The following is a 21,261-nucleotide window of genomic DNA, read 5'->3' on the forward strand; positions in this document are numbered from 1 at the left end:
TTATCTACTTATCTAATGACCTCTTAATTACTATTATTTAGTTATTTTCTAAACACCCAACTTCCCAACTTAGTTTCCAGCATCTATCTCTCTTTATGTCTTATTTTGTAGGGAGGATGGAGGAAGGGTTGCCCAATCCATGGGCAGGTGGGGGAGGGGAGGGGGGGATACTTGGTAATGGCGGGAGGGAGGGAGGATGGGTGGCGGGGGTGGGACTGGTGTGACAGCCAGGAGGGATCTCATTATCTTCCTGGCAGGTGGAAGCTGGGGAGGTGTAGTTGGGCTGGGATGGGAGGGTTAGCTGTATGGGGACCTGGGATTGTGGGAGGAGGGAGGGAAAGGGGTTCTTCTGGTCTTCCACAACATTTTTTACTTTTTACACCATGCTATGATTAAACTGTACCATTGTATACTTAAGCAATAAGGCCCAAGAGGGTGTGGTATATGGCCAATATGCTATGGCTGTCAGCCAATCAGCATTCAGGCCTCAAACCACCCAGTTTATACTCTGATGTTTCTCATGACTGGTATCAATAAAACATTTAAACTGGATAAATGTTGGGGTTAAGTAGGTGCAAATCTTCCTAGAAGTCACAGAGGATGCACAGAGGGACATTGATTGATGTGTGTGTGTGTGTGTGTGTGTGTGTGTGTACAGCATGATAGTAGTGGCAGGAGCAGACATGAGTTAAGTATGTTGGTCTTCCTCCACTAGGACACAACACCAGACTCTAGTAACTGCTGTTGTCAACACAGTAGAGGTCTGCAGATGTTCTGGATATTAGGAATGATTGAAATTGAAATGATTACGACTCACAAGTCCAAGCATCTACTCAACACTTTGTCATTGTGGATCTAAAGGTGTGTAAATATGTGTGTTGCAGGAAAACAGTGGTGTGTCCCATCATCGACGTGATCAGTGATGACACGTTTGAGTACATGGCTGGTTCTGACATGACCTACGGAGGCTTCAACTGGAAGCTCAACTTCCGCTGGTACCCCGTACCCCAGAGAGAGATGGACCGCCGCAAGGGAGACCGCACTCTGCCTGTCAGGTAGTACACACACACACTACCCATCTACAGCGCTGGCGTAGAGACTGGGACGTAGGGTAGACTCTCTTCAGCTCCAGTCAGTGAGGATTGATTAGTAATGTCAGCCCTACTCCCAACATTCTACTGATTCTAAATGTAATGGGCTAGTAGTAGTGGCGTAGTGGGATTTAATTCTAAGTTATGTTTTCAGTCAAATACATGAGCTCAGTGTGGTGTAGCTGTGTTCCTGTGTAGTTGAGGATGGGGAAACTGGGAACATTCAGGAATAAAACCCAGGGTTTGTTTTCGCTTGTCCGTCATCACCTCTTCCTCTTCGTGTTCCCCACCAGTCCAATTGGGACTATCAGAGGCACATTCAGCGGCCCTGTTTCCATTCAGAGTCCCTGCTTCCATCACAACACAGGGAAAGAGACTAGTCTATTAACTGTTTGTGAGGTGACCTGGCTAAAGTAGTTTAAGTAAAACAACATGTTCTTGAGTTTATCTTTAGCCAAGGTGTTTTTCTGTTTTCCCCTGCCTGCGCTGCCGAGGTGTTTTGCTCCTTTTCTGTTCCCAGCTGGCCAACAACAGAATGTGTGCGACTCCCCACACAGGGCACAGCTCAACAGCTCAGATCGGGTTCCCACAATATGTTTCCCCGGGGGGATGTGTGCTGTTCTATTTGTAGTTCCGTGTGGCACTGGCACCATGTTCCCTGTTGTCTTCCTGCTCAACCTCCTGAAAACAAGTCTTTAGCTCAATGTTGAAAATATCCCTCGTTCTGAGAGACTGACAGGGAGAAAGAGATGGATTGAGATGGAAAAACAGGAAAGAACATTCTCTGGAGGTCGACTTGATGTGTTTGTGCCTCTGAAGATACCATCTCTATTGACAAACTTGTGATCTCTGTCGCAAACATCCACCAGAATGTAGTTTTGGAGTGTGTGACTGACTGTTTTCTTCTTTCTACCCCATCTCCCTCTCTTTCTCTCTCTCTCTCTCTCTCCCCCCCTACCTCTCTCCCTTCCCTCCCGCTCCCTCTCTCCAGGACTCCTACCATGGCCGGTGGGTTGTTCTCTATAGACAGAGATTATTTCCAGGAGATAGGGACGTATGACGCAGGTATGGACATTTGGGGAGGAGAGAACCTGGAGATCTCCTTTAGAGTGAGTACACGCGCACACACAGGGCACGCACACACAGGGCACGCAAAGACACACACGGGGCACGCACACACAGGGCACGCACACACAGGGCACGCAAAGACACACACGGGGCACGCACACACAGGGCACGCAAAGACACACACCCACACACACAGGGCACGCAAAGACACACACCCACACACATAGGGCACGCAAAGACACACACCCACACACATAGGGCACGCAAAGACACACACCCACACACATAGGGCACGCAAAGACACACACCCACACACATAGGGCACGCAAAGACACACACACACACACATAGGGCACGCAAAGACACACACCCACACACATAGGGCACGCAAAGACACACACACACACACACAGGGCTATGTAGTTGTAACATGCGTGTTTTTGGTGTGTGCTTGGTCCTGTAAGTCGCTCTGGATAAGAGCGTCTGCTAAATGACTAAAATGTAAATGTAAATGTTGTAGATCTGGCAGTGCGGGGGGACGTTGGAGATCGTGACTTGTTCTCATGTGGGTCACGTGTTCCGGAAGGCCACGCCCTACACGTTTCCAGGGGGAACGGGTCAGATCATCAATAAGAACAACAGACGCCTGGCCGAGGTCTGGATGGACGAGTTCAAAAACTTCTTCTACATCATCTCCCCTGGTGAGTCTGAGTGAGGGGCGAGGGTTGGCGTGTGTGTGTGTGTCTGGGGCAGTTTCAAAACAGCAGCCAGGTATGTATGCTCCATCCATTAGCAATGTGACAGTGTGATGTTGCCGTGGTGACCTGACAAAGCGAGGCGAGGGGTGGGGGCAGAGTAATTTCACGCTACAAAGCCTTTATTAACCTTGCCGTCTCACCACTGACACAGACACACACACACACACCCCTGCACAGATCAGGTAGAGGACAGACAAGAACAAGGACAAACGTTCACCTCTCTTACACTAACAGGAAGTTTAATGTTCACTGCTTTACCTTACTTTAATTACAATCCCTAATCCAGAGAAGTGGATATGAAACACACAATGAGAAACATGTTTGTAAGAGTCTTCCAGTCCTTTGGGTAGTTGGTGATTGTGACCATGGTGACATGTGTGTTGTGTGTTTTCCACAACTACATAGAGTAGCCAGCCAAATAGAAAAAGTAGCCAGCAAGGCCGAAGTAGCTCTATTTTGGTGGCCTTTGGTACATTCTAATGCCTTGATTCCATCTGAAATACACAGTGAAATAATTGAATACTTTATTGAGTTTACGTCCTAGATTAGAAACATTTGTTGTGGTATTGTGTAGAAAGACATGACTTTACAATTTAAAAATTACAAAAAAATATATTTGAATTCAGTGTATTAGTTGTTTTGGATATTGTCTAGGCCTATATGATGAAGACTTTTCTAAGTAAGAGAACATTAAACCTTTTTTAGCATTTAACCTGTTTTCTTTTGATTAAAGTGTTATTTACAGTTTTACTGCAAGATATGTATTGCCACAATGATGATTGTTCTTGAAATGATGTTTTTCGATAAAATAGAAAAATGAAGTAAATAGCCCACACTATCTTGAAAAATCAATTAAAGGTTTTGTTTTTCCAGGTTTCCATTTTTTCACTCTCAAAATCACAGGTTTTTAATAGACAAACAACAAATTTGGATGTTCTAAATCCACAACAATATTTAAACCACATCAGGAGAGCACTTTTGAAGTCTGGGAAAAATCTGAGACTTTCTTTTGGGGGTGTAGTTACCCTTTAATTCAAATGCACACCTAGCAAGAGGCTGTTGTTTAGCCATGTTTTTGTAGCCACATATGATGTTTGAGTTTGAAGAAACAAATACACACTGGATTGATGCAAATAATCATGATATCATTCTGCCAGGTAAGCATAGGTTACTTTGTAGTTAACATTTAATTGAGAAGGTTTTTGGGAAAGCCTTTCTATCTACCAGAAGACTGTTTTCATTAGCATCATCGCTAACTGCTACACAAAGTGGTAGACTCGTGCACTGCACACACAGACGGGCATTCTCGTTGCCTCTTGACTTCAGAAAGTTGCAGGAAATACGAATCACTGATGCATTCTGTTCCTGTCTTATGATAAACTTGGGGAAATTAATACATTTTCAATACATTTAGTTGATTTCCTACTAAGGTCAATACATCTTTGAATATTGTTGAATTCCGTTTTAATGCCTGGATTCCTTGAGGGTCCCACTGATCATATTTGGACCAGAATGAGACTCTCCACTATCTATTGTTCCTTCAGTGATGATTCATCATCTTCATCGAATGTTTTCAAAATGTATCTGCAGATAATTGCCAAAAAGCCTAGGCCTACCAGTAACCTGTACAAATTAGGAAACCAAATGAGCCGATCTCCAACGAGATTCGGTAGGCTACAGACTGACGAGATGAAAGTCACTCACTTTAGCGTCACTTTCTGGCAAGCCCCGACATCCTAGGAAAGGAAACCTAGGAAATCCTTTGGTTTCCTTGTCCTGATGCGATACCATGGACATATAACCACGTTGCATGATTTCTGAATGGCAAAGGGACATAGGAGACTTTATTCAGTCAGTTCCACACCTTTTATAAACTAGTCATCACTTGCTATTCAGTTGTCAATCAACACACAGTAAATAGCCTAGACCACTCCGCGTGGCTGGCTATGTGAAATGCGAAAGAAAATACATGAATGTGTCAGTAAACAATAATTAGGTTGTGGATTTCGACTCATCGTTACCACTTACATTACATGGGACGTGCAAATTCACGAGCATCATGCTCTCTCCCTCCTAGGTGTAAAGAAATTTGACTGCAACCAGAGATCTGTAGGCTATATAATGACAAGATGCTCATGTCTCCGCCCCAACAATGGGAGTCGTGGTCCCAGTGGTGGGAAGGCAGGCGACAAGCTTAGGTCCAAAATAAGACCATAGAAACGCATTGGGCTTATTTTGGACAGATTTTGGCGAGTGTGAAACCTCTCGCTTCGCCTCTTCCTCTCTGCTGCATTTCCCTGTCATTGCTCGCTTTGTGACTGACAGGTGCCTATCCTATAAATAGATCACTAGAAGATGCATATTGTTCATTCTAGCGGGAGAGGGCTCGATGGACTAGTGAATTTAAATGAAAAGTGGAAAATGTAGCTGGCTGAAAATGAGTCTAACCGGCTGATTAGCCGACAGCCGGCGCTAATGGAAAACACTGTGTTTCAGGTGTGACGAAGGTGGACTATGGTGACATCACGTCTCGCTCCTCTCTGAGACAGAAGCTGCAGTGTAAACCCTTCAGCTGGTACCTGGAGAACGTATATCCTGACTCCCAGATACCACGACACTACTACTCACTGGGAGAGGTACACACACGCTAAACACACACTAAACACACACACACATTGAATCAGTGATAATTGTTGGTTGTGTGTTGTTCTGTCAGATCCGTAACGTGGAGACTAACCAGTGTCTGGACAACATGGCCCGGAAGGAGAACGAGAAAGTTGGCATCTTCAACTGCCATGGCATGGGAGGAAACCAGGTAACTAGAACTGCCATGGCATGGGAGGAAACCAGGTAACTAGAACTGCCATGGCATGGGAGGAAACCAGGTAACTAGAACTGCCATGGCATGGGAGGAAACCAGGTAACTAGAACTGCCATGGCATGGGAGGAAACCAGGTAACTAGAACTGCCATGGCATGGGAGGAAACCAGGTAACTAGAACTGCCATGGCATGAGAGGAAACCAGGTAACTATAACTGCCATGGCATGAGAGGAAACCAGGTAACTAGAACTGCCATGGCATGGGAGGAAACCAGGTAACTAGAACTGCCATGGCATGGGAGGAAACCAGGTAACTATAACTGCCATGGCATGGGAGGAAACCAGGTAACTAGAACTGCCATGGCATGGGAGGAAACCAGGTAACTAGAACTGCCATGGCATGAGAGGAAACCAGGTAAAAAGAACTGCCATGGCATGGGAGGCAACCAGGTAACTAGAACTGCCATGGCATGGGAGGCAACCAGGTAACTAGAACTGCCATGGCATGGGAGGAAACCAGGTAACTAGAACTGCCATGGCATGAGAGGAAACCAGGTAACTAGAACTGCCATGGCATGGAAGGAAACCAGGTAACTAGAACTGCCATGGCATGGGAGGAAACCAGGTAACTAGAACTGCCATGGCATGGGAGGCAACCAGGTAACTAGAACTGCCATGGCATGGGAGGAAACCAGGTAAGTATAACTGCCATGGCATGGGAGGCAACCAGGTAACTAGAACTCTATAACTGATCAACTGAGGAGAGGACAACAATAATATGATCACCTTTAGTGTTTATCATAGTGACAAACATTAACCTGAGCAACCTGTCAACCTGAGCAACTTCTCTGACCTCAGAGGAGAGAGATACAATGAGAGATACAATGTAAATGAGAGAGAGCGAGAGAGACAGGGAGAAGGAGAGAGAGAAGGTATCTTGTCTTCCCCTCTGACCGTGTGTCGTCCCCTGCAGGTGTTTAGCTACACGGCCAATAAAGAGATCAGGACAGATGACCTGTGTCTAGACGTGTCCAAACTCAACGGTCCTGTCATGATGCTCAAGTGTCACCACCTCAAAGGAAACCAGCTCTGGGAGTATGACCCCATGGTACGTCTGTCTGTCTGTCAACAGTAAACAAAAACAAAACAAACAAAAAATACTAATACCCTATCCTTTCACTTGTCTTTTCTTACTAGCACTGACTTTGCTGATAGCTGCTTTATTGAGGAAAAGTTTGACTTACTACATTTTATGACTGTGCTGGTTGTTGTTTTACCTAGCTACCTTAAAGTAACTGTCCAGTGTTTCCAGATTTCTATGAAATATGACATATAATTAATTACAATATGAGTGAAATATATATTTTTCTTTTACAAAAAAAAGAAAAAAAGATAAGTGTGTTAAAAAGCAGCTTTTCTGTGTTGGAATGGTGCGGGCGTATACTAGGGATAAAAAATATTCACGCGAGTAGATCGCTGATTGGCTAGCGCATCATCATCATCATCTATGAGGAAATGGCAAGCATTTATTGTCTTTTTGACATACAAGTTTTAGGTGGGGTTTTTTAAGTGTTTTTTTCTCCATTTTATGCTTTGGCCACATACGAATATAGAATGAGTCAACAACATTATTTGGGTATGAGTTAACCTCTACAGGATCGGTGTCCCGTATACGGGACGGTTGAGCTAATGTGCGCTAATGTGATTAGCATGACTTTTGTAAGTAACAGCAAACTTTCCAGGACATAGACATGTCTTAAATGGGCAGAAAGCTTAAATTCTTGTTAGTCTAACTGCACTGTCCAATTTACAGTAGCTATTACAGTGGAAAAAATACCATGCTATTGTTTGAGGAGAGTGCACAACAACAAAAAATGTATCACGGCAACTGGTTTAATACATTCACCTCTGAAGGTAAATAATGTACTTACATTCAGTAATCTTGCTCTGATTTGTCATCCTGAGGGTCCCAGAGAAAGAATGTAGCATAGTTTTGTTTGATAAAATCAATTTTTATATTCAAATGTAGGAACTGGGTTCTACAGTTTGAACCCCTGCTGTCTCTGGCACTACACCCACCCAGCCCAGCCATCTAGATGTGTGAAAGTTAGTGTATAAGCTAATGATCCATCATGTATGACATTCCTGGGTGTGTAAACTTACATTTGTTTTACCATATAATTTTTGCATGTTCTCTATAGTTATGTACTTGAAAATGTGTCAATTGACTATTCACATTTGGGCAGACAAAATAGTCCAGTATTGCAATGCTTCACTGGATCAATCTGAAACTTTGCACACACACTGCTGCCATCTAGTGGCCAAAATCTAAATTGTGCCTAAACTGCAATATTATATTGTGGCCTGTCTCTTGCATGGAACAAAAATGGAACAAAAAAAACAATAAACCCGCATGTTTTTTTGTTTGTATTACCTTTTACCAGATCTAATGTGTTGTATTATCCTACATTAATTACACATTTCCACAAACTTCAAAGTGTTTCCTTTCAAATGGTATCAAGAATATGCATGTCCTTGCTTCAGGTCCTGAGCTACAGGCAGTTAGATTTGGGTATGTCATTTTAGGTGAAAATTGGAAAAAGGGGTCCGATCCTTAAGAGGTTAACAGAATATTCACTTTTAAAAGTGATATTTTCACTGGACAGTTACTTTAAGATGAATGCACTTTTAAACTGTAAGTTGCTCTGGGTAAGAACGTAGCTAAAATGACTAAAATATAAACAAATTACATGTTTCTCTGTCTGTTGTCTCTGTAGAAGTTGACCCAGGTCTGTTTCTCTGTCTCTGTAGAAGTTGACCCAGGTCTGTTTCTCTGTCTGTTGTCTCTGTAGAAGTTGACCCTGATCCACGTCAACAGTAACCAGTGTCTGGACAAGGCCAGTGAGGAGGACAGCCAGGTGCCCAGCGTCAGAGACTGCACACACACTCGCTCTCAACAGTGGCTGCTGCGCAACGTCACGCTGCCTGAGATCTTCTGACCGCCGTCCACATACACACTGACGGAGAGAGAGCGAGAGGGGGAAGAAGGGACAGAGTCCACACTGAATGGGATGAAGCAGGCTGTCTCTGGACCCTTCTATGGCGGCTAGGAGAGAGGGAATGTGTTTGGACTCACTGGAGGAGAGACTCATGCTTTTAAAGAGAGACTGGTGATGTTTTAAAGAGAAAGAGAGAGACCTGCTCCTGGAGAGACATGTTGTTAAAGAGAGAGAGAGAGAGACTCACAGAGAGACACAAGGTTCTGTGTTGCTCACACCTTCCATGGACAAGGCAGTCTCCCCAATGCTGCAAACTCATCACTTATGTTTACCTGACTGCCTGTAATGAATGTGTGTGTGTTTATAGGTTGGGGGCGTGAACGTGTGTGTGTGTGTGTGTGAGTGAGTGAGTGAGTGAGTGTGTTCTCAAGTGAAGGGGGCTCATTTCTTAGTGAATTTGTATTTTATTGTTTTCATAGATTTTGGAAATGAACTCTGGAGAAGTCATATGAAGGAAGGGGGTGTTGTGAGCATGTGTGTTGGGATAAGCCCTCCTGTTGCAGTATTGTATGACTGTGTGTGCATGTGAGGACAGCAGTGTCTGTCTCGCTCTAGTGTTCTTCCCCGAGAGAGAGAGAGAGAGAGAGAGAGAGAGAGAGAGAGAGAGAGAGAGAGAGAGAGAGAGAGAGGAGGGGGGGGAGGGGGGGGGGGAGAGAGGGGGGGGGGGGGGGGGAAAAAAAAAAAAAAGAGAGAGAGAGAGAGAGAGAGAGAGAGAGAGAGAGAGAGAGAGAGAGAGAGAGAGAGAGAGAGAGAGAGAGAGAGAGAGAGAGAGAGAGAGAGAGAGAGAGAGAGAGAGAGAGAGAGAGAGAGAGAGAGAGAGAGAGAGAGAGAGAGAGAGAACTCTCCAGCGAAGCACCAAGGAACTCAATGCGCTGAACCACAAACTCAACTGAACCCCTTACAGACGGACCTGCACTGCTACAGACAGATATAGAGACAGAGATAATATGTTTCTGATATACTGACATTTGTATGTACACTTTTTTACATGCCTTTCTTTGTTACTGTGAGAGTTCCGCGGAGCAGCGACTCTAGTTTATCTGTCTGTTTATGTCTTTAAGGTAAAGTGTTTAACATAGAGCTAATACGGCTGCTGGTTGACATTGCCCTTAGCCACAGATCAAGGATCAGCTTACCCTCCCCAAATCCTAACATTAACCATTATGGATGGGAAACAAGAACTGATCTTAGATCAGTGTCTGGAGGCAACTTGATCCTCCTCCGCTAATACACACACGGCCCTGGGCCCCTGCATATCTGATGTGATGGATCTAATGATCACAGTAACCCACACACACACATAAATAATCCCACATACAAACACAGTATACACACATGTACACACACACAAACAGAAACAAACACACACAAGCTGAACTGGACTGACACTTACATCTTCTCAATCATATCTTCTTCCTGAAGACCTCCTGATGAAACACTCCAATGGCTCCATCCTCCATGGTGTGTGTCTCTGTGTGTGTGTGTATATGCGTATGTTTGTGTCTAGCACCAACTCCATGCTAACCCCAGCCCGTCAGCACAAACTAACTCCAGATCAGTTTAATGCGGTTTCTATATCACTGAACAGCACAGTGGAGCTGCATATACTGACCAGAGGTCAGTTTAGGGCAGTATCTCAGTTTCATACATTGATTTCTATGTTTCGTATCGTTATAATAATATGGAGGTGGTTCAGGAATGCAGTAAGTGTTTGATGATGAACGTGGGAGAGGGATGTAAGGTGTCCTACAGTATCTCACTCCATAACCAGACTGATCTCTTTCTGGTCAACACATAGAACTCTCTACTCATATCACTCCTTGACTTAACATTTCTCTTATCATTTTGGTTTACCTCTTCTTTTTAGTTGTTTTTTTATCACCCGCTTTTATCAGTTTGCCAGTGTATGAGAGATGACGTCTATCATTAACTATTTCAACCTCCTCCAGTGGGGGAGGTGTTTACACACAGTTCTGACATTAATTTCATTGGCTCATCTTTGCTGTGGAGGCGGGGGGCTTTATTTGACGGATTCATGTTTGATTGAATGACTGTATGATAAAGATGTGTGATTTCTGCTTGGTGGGTTTTGACTGCGAGACAGGCAAGGACTGTTTGTATGTAAAGGATTGACTGTCGGGGGGGGGGGTTGTTTGATTTGACAGCTGTATGAGTTATATCCAGGCTTCCACACTGAGCTGTTTCAAACGTTGTAGAAATAAAAGTGAGAACGTTTACAGAACAACACAACAATAACATGGACTCCTGTCTCTCTCTTTACCCACGCACTCACACATACAGTACCAGTCAAAAGTTTGAACACACCTACTCATTCAAGGGTTTTTCTTTATTTTTACTATTTTCTACATTGTAGAATAATAGTGAAGACATAAAAACTATGAAATAACACATATCGAATCATGTAGTAACCAAAAAAGTGTTAAACAAATCAAAATATATTTTCTATTTTGGATTCTTCAAAGTAGCCACCCTTTGCCTTGATGACAGCTTTGCACACTCTTGTCATTCTCTCAACCAGCTTCATGAGGAATGCTTTTCCAACAGTCATGAAGGAGTTCCCACATATGCTGAGCACTGCTTTTCCTTCACTCTGCGGTCCAACTCATCCCAAACCATCTCAATTGGGTTGAGGTCGGGTGATTGTGGAGGCCAGGTCATCTGATGCAGCACTCCATCACTCTCCTTGGTCAAATAGCCCTTACACAGCCTGGAGGTGTGTTTTGGGTTATTGTCCTGTTGAAAAACAAATGATCGTCCCACTAAGCGCAAACCAGATGGGATGGCGTATCGCTGCAGAATTCTGTGGTAGCCATGCTGGTTAAGTGTGCCTTGAATTCTAAATAAATCACAGACAGTGTCATCAGCAAAGCACCCCCACACCATCACACCTCCTCCTCCATGCTTCACGGTGGGAACCACACATGCAGAGATAATCCGTTCACCTACTCTGCGTCTCAGCGGTTGGAACCACATTTGGACTCATCAGACCAAAGGACAGATTTCCACTGGTCTAATGTCCATTGCTTGTATATCTTGGCCCCAGGCAAGTCTCTTCTTATTGTTTGGTGTCCTTTAGTAGTGGTTTCTTTGCAGCAATTCGGCCACGAAGGCCTGATTTACGCAGTCTCCTATGAACAGTTGATGTTGAGATGTGTCTGTTACTTGAACTCTGTGAAGCATTTATTTGGGCTACAATCTGAGGTGCAGTTAACTTTACTGAATTTATCTTCTGCAGCCGAGGTAACTCTGGGTCTTCCTTTCCTGTGGCGGTCCTCATGAGAGCCAGTTTCATCATAGCGCTTGATGGTTTTTGCGACTGCACTTGAAGAAATGTTCCATATTGACTGACCTTCATGTCTTAAAGTAATGATGGACTGCCGTTTCTCTTTGCTTATTTGAGCTGTTCTTGCCATAATATGGACTTGGTCTTTTACCAAATAGGGCTATCTTCTGTATACCACCCCTATCTTGTCACAACACAACTGATTGGCTCAAACGCAATAAAACAGAAATAAATTCCACAAATTAACTTTTAAGAAGGCACACCTGTTAATTGAAATGCATTCCAGGTGACTACCTCATGAAGCTGGTTGAGAGAATGCCAAGAGTGTGCAAAGCTGTCACCAAGGCAAAGGGTGGCTATTTGAAGAATCTCAAATATAAAATATATTTTGATTTATTTAACACTTTTTTGGTTACTACATGATTCCATGTGTTATTTCATAGTTTCAATGTCTTCAGTATTATTCTACAATGTAAGGAAATAGTAAAAATAAACCCTTGAATGAGTAGGCGGGTCCAAACTTTTGACTGGTACTGTATTTATGTGAGACAACAGATTATTTTTAACCCCGCCAGTGATCAGTGCTGGTCTGACCTAAAGAGAAGTGTTCTAATTCTATTTCTATGGGTGATTCTGTGTTTCTCGACTGATCATGCTGAGAATAACATTAGTGGCGGCGGTTTTTTATAACAATTTTGTCCTCAAACTGTACAGCACAGTAATAGGTGTCTGTTACTGACCTTTCAACCTTTGAAATCTTGTAATAAGAGGTTCTGTTATAAAGTAATATAGTCTCTGTTAGACTTTACCCAGTCATTAAGATTGTATGATAGATTGTGTGATAGACTGTATGATAGATTGTATGATAGACTGTATGATAGATTGAATTATATACTGTATGATAGATTGAATGATAGACTGTATGATAGATTGTATGATAGACTGACGCCATCACACAAACACACTGGCGAGAGAGGAACACACTAAGGTAAGAGCCATCTCCTAATTACAGTTCTCCTAATTCTGACATCTGTATGAACTTGATAGAGTGATTATATAAAAGGTGAATATTGAGGCCTAGGTCTCTTTTTCAAATGCGCCCTGTATAATACAACATATATATATATATATATACATATACATTATACACAAAATATATATATATACACATTAAATACAAAAACATAGTCATAGGAAGCACAAATAAAATCTCACAAATCACCCAGGAAAACAGTTACATTCCTCCACAAATAAGTCCCCAATCAATACTTTCAATTGCCCGAACAGCACTAGAACATCAAGATGTATTTTATATTTTGTTCCAGCAATACGGTGCATTAAAACTAAAAGCAGATTTACCTAGCTCGGTGGAGACCTGGGTTCAGTTAAATGGTGTATTGTCTGAAATATAACCTCAGGTTCACCTTCGTAGAAAGAGGAACACAGAAAAGTTAAGTTGGTCCTGTGTGGCTCAGTTGGTAGAGCATGGCGCTTGCAACAACAGGGTTGTGGGTTCGTTTCCCATGGGGGGACCAGTACAAACAAAAATATGAAAATGTATGCACTCACTACTGTAAGTTGCTCTGGATAAGGGCTTCTGCTACATGACTAAAATGTAAACGTACGTTCTGTTTATCCCAGAGGGGTGCTGCAGTACTGTATAGATCAGGGCTCTCCAAAAACCTACAGCACGGTCGCTCTCCAGGAACAGGGTTGGAGAGCCCTGGTTTAGATCCAAGTGTTCTTACCGCTTAGATCTATATAGTAGCAGATCAGATTTACTATATAGAGATGTATTGCTGAGCCTGAGATTACTATTAGGCCAATAAAACAGCCGCCTCGCATACGTAATACAGCAAAACAATGGCATAGGCCAGATTGCGGAAATGGCGCCATCTCTGACGCTTAACCATGAAATGCTGATGGTTTTAGCGTTGATTGCGAAGGACAGTTCCAGTCCAGAGATGCTAAATCCAGATATTCTCACAGATCTTTCTGATGTCCAGAGTGTTTTCTCTGGGGAGAGAGAGGAGGGGGGTACTGCCTCTGTAATGAGTCTCTCTGGGGAGAGAAAGGAGGGGGGTACTGCCTCTGTAATGAGTCTCTCTGGGGAGAGAGAGGAGGGGGATACTGCCTCTAAAAGCCTCTCTGGGGATAGAGAGGAGGGGGGTACTGCCTCTATAATGAGTATTTCTGGGGAGAGAGAGGAGGGGGGTACTGCCTCTATAATGAGTCTCTCTGGTGAGAGAGAGGAGGGGGGTACTGCCTCTGTAATGAGTCTCTCTGGAGAGAGAAAGGAGGGGGGTACTGCCTCTGTAATGAGTCTCTCTGGGGAGAGAGAGGGGGTGGATACTGCCTCTAAAAGCCTCTCTGGGGAGAGAGAGTGATAGATTAATTTGTATTTTAAGAATAATGACTAAAGGATTTCACCCCAAATACAATATAAATGTGTGAACGGTGTTAGAGTTATAATGTAGTGTCAACTCACTAACAGAGGGGGAGGAGTTAGAAACTGCTGAGAAAGCATTCCAGGGTGAAGGGGACTGAGGAGCTGTTTAAAGGTGGGCGGAGCAAAGTGCCTTTGTGTGTCAGGGGGTATAAAGGCTGTGTATGTATTTTTTGGCGCCAGAGCTCACCATGAATAAAAATACAGATCATTCTTGCTGGTTACGGACCTTTGTTTAATTCATGATTAAACCAGATTTTACACCCTCTGGGAATTATTCAGAGCATTAAGTTTGATTAATTAGAGATATAAATTCTCGTGACAGAGAGGAGGGGGGTACTGCCTCTATAATGAGTCTCTGTGGGGAGAGAGAGGAGGGGGGTACTGTCTCTATAATGAGTCTCTCTGGGGAGAGAGAGGAGGGGGTACTGCCTCTATAATGAGTCTCTCTGGGGAGAGAGAGGAGGGGGTACTGCCTCTATAATGAGTCTCTCTGGGGAGAGAGAGGAGGGGATACTGCCTCTATAATGAGTCTCTCTGGGGAGAGAGAGAAGGGGGGTACTGCCTCTATGAGTCTCTCTGGGGAGAGAGAGGAGGGGGGTACTGCCTCTATAATGAGTCTCTCTGGGGAGAGAGAGGAGGGGGGTACTGCCTCTATAATGAGTCTCTCTGGGGAGAGAGAGGAGGGGGGTACTGCCTCTATAATGAGTCTCTCTGGGGAGAGAGAGGAGGGGGGTACTGCCTCTATAATGAGTCTCTCTGGGGAGAGAGAGGAGGGGGGTACTGCCTCTATAATGAGTCTCTCTGGGGAGAGAGTGGAGGGGGGTACTGCCTCTATAATGAGTCTCTCTGGGGAGAGAGAGGAGGTGGGTACTGTCTCTAAAACAGGTCTCTTTGGGGAACATGACACTGACGAAGTTAAAAGGTAAAAGGAATGTGAGTGTGCCTGCCTGCCTGCCTGCCGGCCTGCGTGCCTGCCTGCGTGTGTGTGTGTTTTGGGGGACGAAGGGCAGAGTATATTCTTCACATGTGTACATAGCGAGAACATATTGTGCATTAAAGGTAATCCAGCAATGATATTGTCATCATTAGACAGAGTAGATGAGACACTAAAGGTGTCTCTGTTGTGTTGAAGTCATATCCAGCAGGAGCCACAAAGGTCACCTGTACCCAGCTGTGTGTCAAACTGTGTGCCCATGAAGAGTGACCAGTCAATGGGTCAGCCGCTACAATTCAGAGAGGAGGACATTCCTACTGATCAAAGGTAAGAGGACAGATGCGACACCATTCTTCCACGATCCTTCCATTTGGTGTTATGTTGATGGTGGTGGAAAACGCTGTAAGTGTTCAATTGGGTTGAGATCTGGTGACTGTGACAAACACAGACAGACAGACAGACAGACAGACAGAGACAGACAGAGACAGACAGACACAGACAGACAGACCCTTTAAACCCCCTATGCTCCTTTGAGACCCCTCTTTCAAAGTCACTGAGATCTCTTCCTCCAGACATGGTATTCAAAATAATTGGCAACTGGGCATTTTCATACATGACCCTAAGCATGATGGGATGTTAATTGCTTAATTAACTCAGGAACCACACGTGTGTGGAAGCACCTGCTTTCAATATACTTTGTATCCCTAATTTACTCAAGTGTTTCCTTTATTTTGGCAGTTACCTGTAGATTATTAAGACTCTAATGTGAAATATCTATTTAATGTTATATTTGTTGTCTCAATAGTTGGTTGAAGACAATGTCCTCCCTTTTGTGAAAAATGAGTTGTGGAGGTTCGAGAGGATTCTGAGTCAGAAGCCGAATGAGAAAGTGGTGGACACTGCAGATGAGAAGCAGGTGATCAGTGCCATAAAAGGGATCTCTGAAGATCACACTGCACATCTTGGGCAGCTTGAACCAGAAAGAGCTTGCTGTCATACTGGAGAAAAGTAAGAGCTTTCTGCCTTTAGGGCTCAATTTGCATTGTCTACCCTGTGCTCAGAATATACAGATCAATGCAAAGTTTAGTTCACATCTGTGAAACTTTGATATTACATACCCATTGATATTATTTGAAAGTGTCTTTAAAAAAAAATGAAGGTCTGTGTCCGAGCCCGCGCGTAAATTAATTAGCATAATAATAATACAATAAAAAGTCAGTTAAAGCTATAAATATATATTTTTTGCATCTCAATCCACTGCATCCGCCTATGTCGCACTTCCGATCTGCGGTGAAAGGTGACAGAGCTAGAGCGGTGTTTGTCAGACCATGAGACATCCCGAAAAATCGGTCTTCTCACGAAATGGTCTGTAGCGTCCGAACGGTTTGGCCTACAAACTATTATTTCCTTTATGGAAAGATGAGACTCTCACGATGATGTTCTCCGTTTTGCTCTACGCTATGCTCCCACAAGCATCTTGGGACTCGTCTGAAGTACTTCAGGAAGACAATCAGTGATGAGAAGCTGGCCAACAGAATCCTCAAGCATATGAAGTCAAGGACCCTCTACATCATGTGCCACATACTAGTCTTCAGTTGGATTTCAGCCACAGTTCTTGAGAAAATGTTGGGTGAGGCAGAAAGTGGAGAGATGCCCAAGTCTCTGACTCAAATGTACACACACTTCCTGATCTTCAACATACTGATTAATATATATATATATATATATATATATATATATATATATATATATATATATATATATATATCCATGGGGATCAGAGAAAGCTGATTCACAGATGACACTGGATGAAGAGAAGATTTTGAAACTGGGGAAGAGATAGAGGAATTATGATTAGGACTAAAATTGTTAACCCCAATACTGATGATGACTGTGTGAACTGTGTTAGGGTTATCATTATAAACCCACTAACAGAGGGGGTGAGTTAGAAACTGCTGAGACAAACATTCCAGGGTGAAGGGGACTGAGAAACTGGTTAAAGGCCTCCTAAAGGTGGGCGGAGCAAAGTGCCTTTGTGTGTCAAGGGGTATAAAAGCTGTATATGTGGTTTTTGGCGGCAGAGCTCTCCATGATTAAACATACAGATCATTCTTGCCGGTTGTGGACCTTTGTTTAATTCATGATTAAACCAGAGCCTTACACCCTCTGGGAATTATTCAGAGCATTAAGTTTGATTAATTAGAGATATAAATTCTCATGACAGGAAGCTGGCCTTTGAACAGCTGGAAAAGGGCAATCTGTTCTTCTATGAGGAAGACCTTAGAGAGTGCAGAATTTATGTCACATACTTGTCAGTATATTCAGGAGTGTGCACACAGATCTTCAGAGAGGAGGGTGGGCTGTACCAGGTGAAGGTGTACTGCTTTGTGCATCTCAGCATTCTGGAGTTTCTAGCTGCTCTATATGTGGTTCACATGTTCATCAACAACAATGTGAATCTGATGGCTAAAAATGGAACTACCACTAGAAGCAAAGATACACCTGCTGCAATCCTTCACAACAGTGCAGTGGACAAGGCCTTGCAGAGTTAGAATGGACACCTGTACTTGTTCCTCCGCTTCTTTCTGGGCCTCTCACTGGATTCCAACCACTTTCTCCTACGAGGCCTTTTGAAACAGACAGAAACCTGCTCACAGACCAATAAGGAAACAATTGAGTAAATCAAGGAGAAAATCAGAGAGAATCCCTCTCCAGAGCGGTGCATCAATCTGTTCCACTGTCTGAATGAGTTGAATGACCATTCACTAGTAGAGGAGATCCAAAGCTCCGTCAGCTCAGGAAGTCTCTCTAAAAACAAACTCTCTCCTGCCCAGTGGTCAGCTCTGGTCTTTGTGTTACTAACTTCAGAAGAGGAGCTGGATGTGTTTGATCTGAAGAAGTACATCAGATCAGATTAGGGTTTTCTAAGACTGTTGCCAGTGGTCAAAGCTTTCAGAACTCTGTGAGTACAAGGGAACAAAAAATTATTATCCTCATCAGACAGAAAGCTGATACTGCCTACCAGAGTAACAGATACTTTGACAGATTTATGCTTGTTGATTACCTAAAAACACACCAGTTTAGGGCTGGATTCAATCCATATCGCAGATGATCTGCATTATAGCTCTATTGAAATTTAAAGGCAATGTTCCCGCATTGTGGCTCAATTTTTTCCCTTTAAATTTTAGCATGGATAATCTGCGATACTTCCGCGATACGGATTGAATCCAGCCCTTAGCTTCTTGTAATTACGTTGTCTTATCTTAATATATCGTTGACAGTAAAAACGTACAGGAGTCATGTGTTCCTTTCTCCTTCAGGCTAAATGGATGTAACCTCACTGAGAGATGCTGTCAGTCGTTGGCCTTAGTTCTCAGCTCAAACTCCTCCCACCTGAGAGAGCTGGATCTGAGCTACAATCACCCAGGAGACTCAGGAAAGAAAATGCTCTCTGCTGTACTGTATGATCCACAAACTAATCTCAGACACTCAGGTATGAACACAAACCTTGGTTTCAGGTTTCTTGTTATGTCTACAGTTTATCATAAGTGATTTCTCTGTGTGAGAACAGTAATGTCCTGCTTGTTTATGTAGGTCTTTGTTGTACTGTTTCTCCACTGAACTTCACATACATTTAATCACTGTCTGTTCTCCTGCTTTCCCCCAAGTGTGGAACATGACTCTGAGTGCTGGTTAAACAGCACTGAAGAAATGTAAGTCTTGAGAAGATCAACACCATATGTGAATCTTAGTAAATATTAATAGTTTATTGTTGCTCCTTGCTTTAGCAAACTTGACATGGAGAATTGTTTTTGAAACCAGGGGCTAGATTCAATCCGTATCGCGGAAGATACGCCTTATAGTGTGATTGAAATTTAAAGGTAACTTCCGATTGAGCTGACATATGCAACGTTCACAGTGAATGCAGTCTGTGCAAATGTGGGAACATTGCCTTTAAATTTCAATCTCGCTATAGCGCTGATCTTCCGTGATGCGGATTTAATCTAGGCCCAAAAGTTTCACATTTGAACACATTTTGGTAACAGGAGCAAGATATCACAATGAAATCTAAATTAAACCCTGTAAAAACTATAATTACAATAATAACAATGTTGACATATTTTGTTTAATCAGATGCCTGTGCGCTCACACCAGACTTCAACACCATACATCCAGCGCTCTTTCTAAAAGAAGGAAACAGAAAGGTGGTGTACAGTGGGGAAAAAAGTATTTAGTCAGCCACCAATTGTGCAAGTTCTCCCTCTTAAAAAGATGAGAGAGGCCTGTAATTTTCATCATAGGTACACGTCAACTATGACAGACAAAATGAGATTTTTTTTCTCCAGAAAATCACATTGTAGGATTTGTAATGAATTTATTTGCAAATTATGGTGGAAAATAAGCATTTGGTCAATAACAAAAGTTTCTCAATACTTTGTTATATACCCTTTGTTGGCAATGACACAGGTCAAACGTTTTCTGTAAGTCTTCACAAGGTTTTCACACACTGTTGCTGGTATTTTGGCCCATTCCTCCATGCAGATCTCCTCTAGAGCAGTGATGTTTTGGGGCTGTCGCTGGGCAACACGGACTTTCAACTCCCCTCCAAAGATTTTCTATGGGGTTGAGATCTGGAGACTGGCTAGGCCACTCCAGGACCTTGAAATGCTTCTTACGAAGCCACTCCTTCGTTGCCCGGGCGGTGGGTTTGGGATCATTGTCATGCTGAAAGACCCAGCCACGTTTCATCTTCAATGCCCTTGCTGATGGAAGGAGGTTTTCACTCAAAATGTCACGATACATGGCCCCATTCATTCTTTCCTTTACACGGATCAGTCGTCCTGGTCCCTTTGCAGAAAAACAGCCCCAAAGCATGATGTTTCCACCCCCATGCTTCACAGTAGGTATGGTGTTCTTTGGATGCAACTCAGCATTCTTTGTCCTCCAAACACGATGAGTTGAGTTTTTACCAAAAAAGTTCTATTTTGGTTTCATCTGACCATATGACATTCTCCCAATCCTCTTCTGGATCATCCAAATGCACTCTAGCAAACTTCAGACGGGCCTGGACATGTACTGGCTTAAGCAGGGGGACACGTCTGGCACTGCCGGATTTGAGTCCCTGGCGGCGTAGTGTGTTACTGATGGTAGGCTTTGTTACTTTGGTCCCAGCTCTCTGCAGGTCATTCACTAGGTCCCCCCGTGTGGTTCTGGGATTTTTGCTCACCGTTCTTGTGATCATTTTGACCCCACGGGGTGAGATCTTGCGTGGAGCCCCAGATCGAGGGAGATTATCAGTGGTCTTGTATGTCTTCCATTTCCTAATAATTGCTCCCACAGTTGATTTCTTCAAACCAAGCTGCTTACCTATTGCAGATTCAGTCTTCCCAGCCTGGTGCAGGTCTACAATTTTGTTTCTGGTGTCCTTTGACAGCTCTTTGGTCTTGGCCATAGTGGAGTTTGGAGTGTGACTGTTTGAGGTTGTGGACAGGTGTCTTTTATACTGATAACAAGTTCAAACAGGTGCCATTAATACAGGTAACGAGTGGAGGACAGAGGAGCCTCTTAAAGAAGAAGTTACAGGTCTGTGAGAGCCAGAAATCTTGCTTGTTTGTAGGTGACCAAATACTTATTTTCCACCATAATTTGCAAATCAATTCATTAAAAATCTAACAATGTGATTTTCTGGGGGAAAAAATCTCATTTTGTCTGTCATAGTTGACGTGTACCTATGATGAAAATTACAGGCCTCTCTCATCTTTTTAAGTGGGAGAACTT

At 43.3% G+C, this 21,261-nt stretch overlaps 2 protein-coding genes across 3 annotated transcripts in view; both read left to right on the forward strand.

The window, feature by feature from the left end:
- The window catches only part of LOC121543258 (polypeptide N-acetylgalactosaminyltransferase 1), a 46,262-nt gene extending 36,843 nt beyond the window's left edge, over window positions 1–9,419 (forward strand). The window contains exons 8-14 of one of the 2 annotated variants that reach the window (XM_041853015.2): window positions 885–1,055; window positions 2,083–2,200; window positions 2,680–2,860; window positions 5,414–5,553; window positions 5,634–5,732; window positions 6,711–6,845; window positions 8,590–9,419. In XM_041853015.2, the coding sequence (XP_041708949.2) occupies window positions 885–1,055; window positions 2,083–2,200; window positions 2,680–2,860; window positions 5,414–5,553; window positions 5,634–5,732; window positions 6,711–6,845; window positions 8,590–8,736 (991 nt within the window). In that variant the 3' untranslated portion in view covers window positions 8,737–9,419. Of the gene's footprint in view, window positions 1–884; window positions 1,056–2,082; window positions 2,201–2,679; window positions 2,861–5,413; window positions 5,554–5,633; window positions 5,733–5,759; window positions 6,324–6,710; window positions 6,846–8,589 lie in introns of those variants that run through there. The other variant, XM_045208457.1, reaches the window with a different exon arrangement.
- A 6,030-nt stretch (window positions 9,420–15,449) lies between these two features.
- The window catches only part of LOC123481188 (NLR family CARD domain-containing protein 3-like), a 28,531-nt gene continuing 22,719 nt past the window's right edge, over window positions 15,450–21,261 (forward strand). The window contains 4 exon segments of the mRNA XM_045208295.1: window positions 15,450–15,482; window positions 16,289–16,399; window positions 16,957–17,156; window positions 17,708–17,936. Of these exon segments, the coding sequence (XP_045064230.1) occupies window positions 15,450–15,482; window positions 16,289–16,399; window positions 16,957–17,156; window positions 17,708–17,936 (573 nt within the window).

Source organism: Coregonus clupeaformis, chromosome 28, assembly GCF_020615455.1.
Source record: "Coregonus clupeaformis isolate EN_2021a chromosome 28, ASM2061545v1, whole genome shotgun sequence".
NCBI lineage: Eukaryota > Metazoa > Chordata > Actinopteri > Salmoniformes > Salmonidae > Coregonus > Coregonus clupeaformis.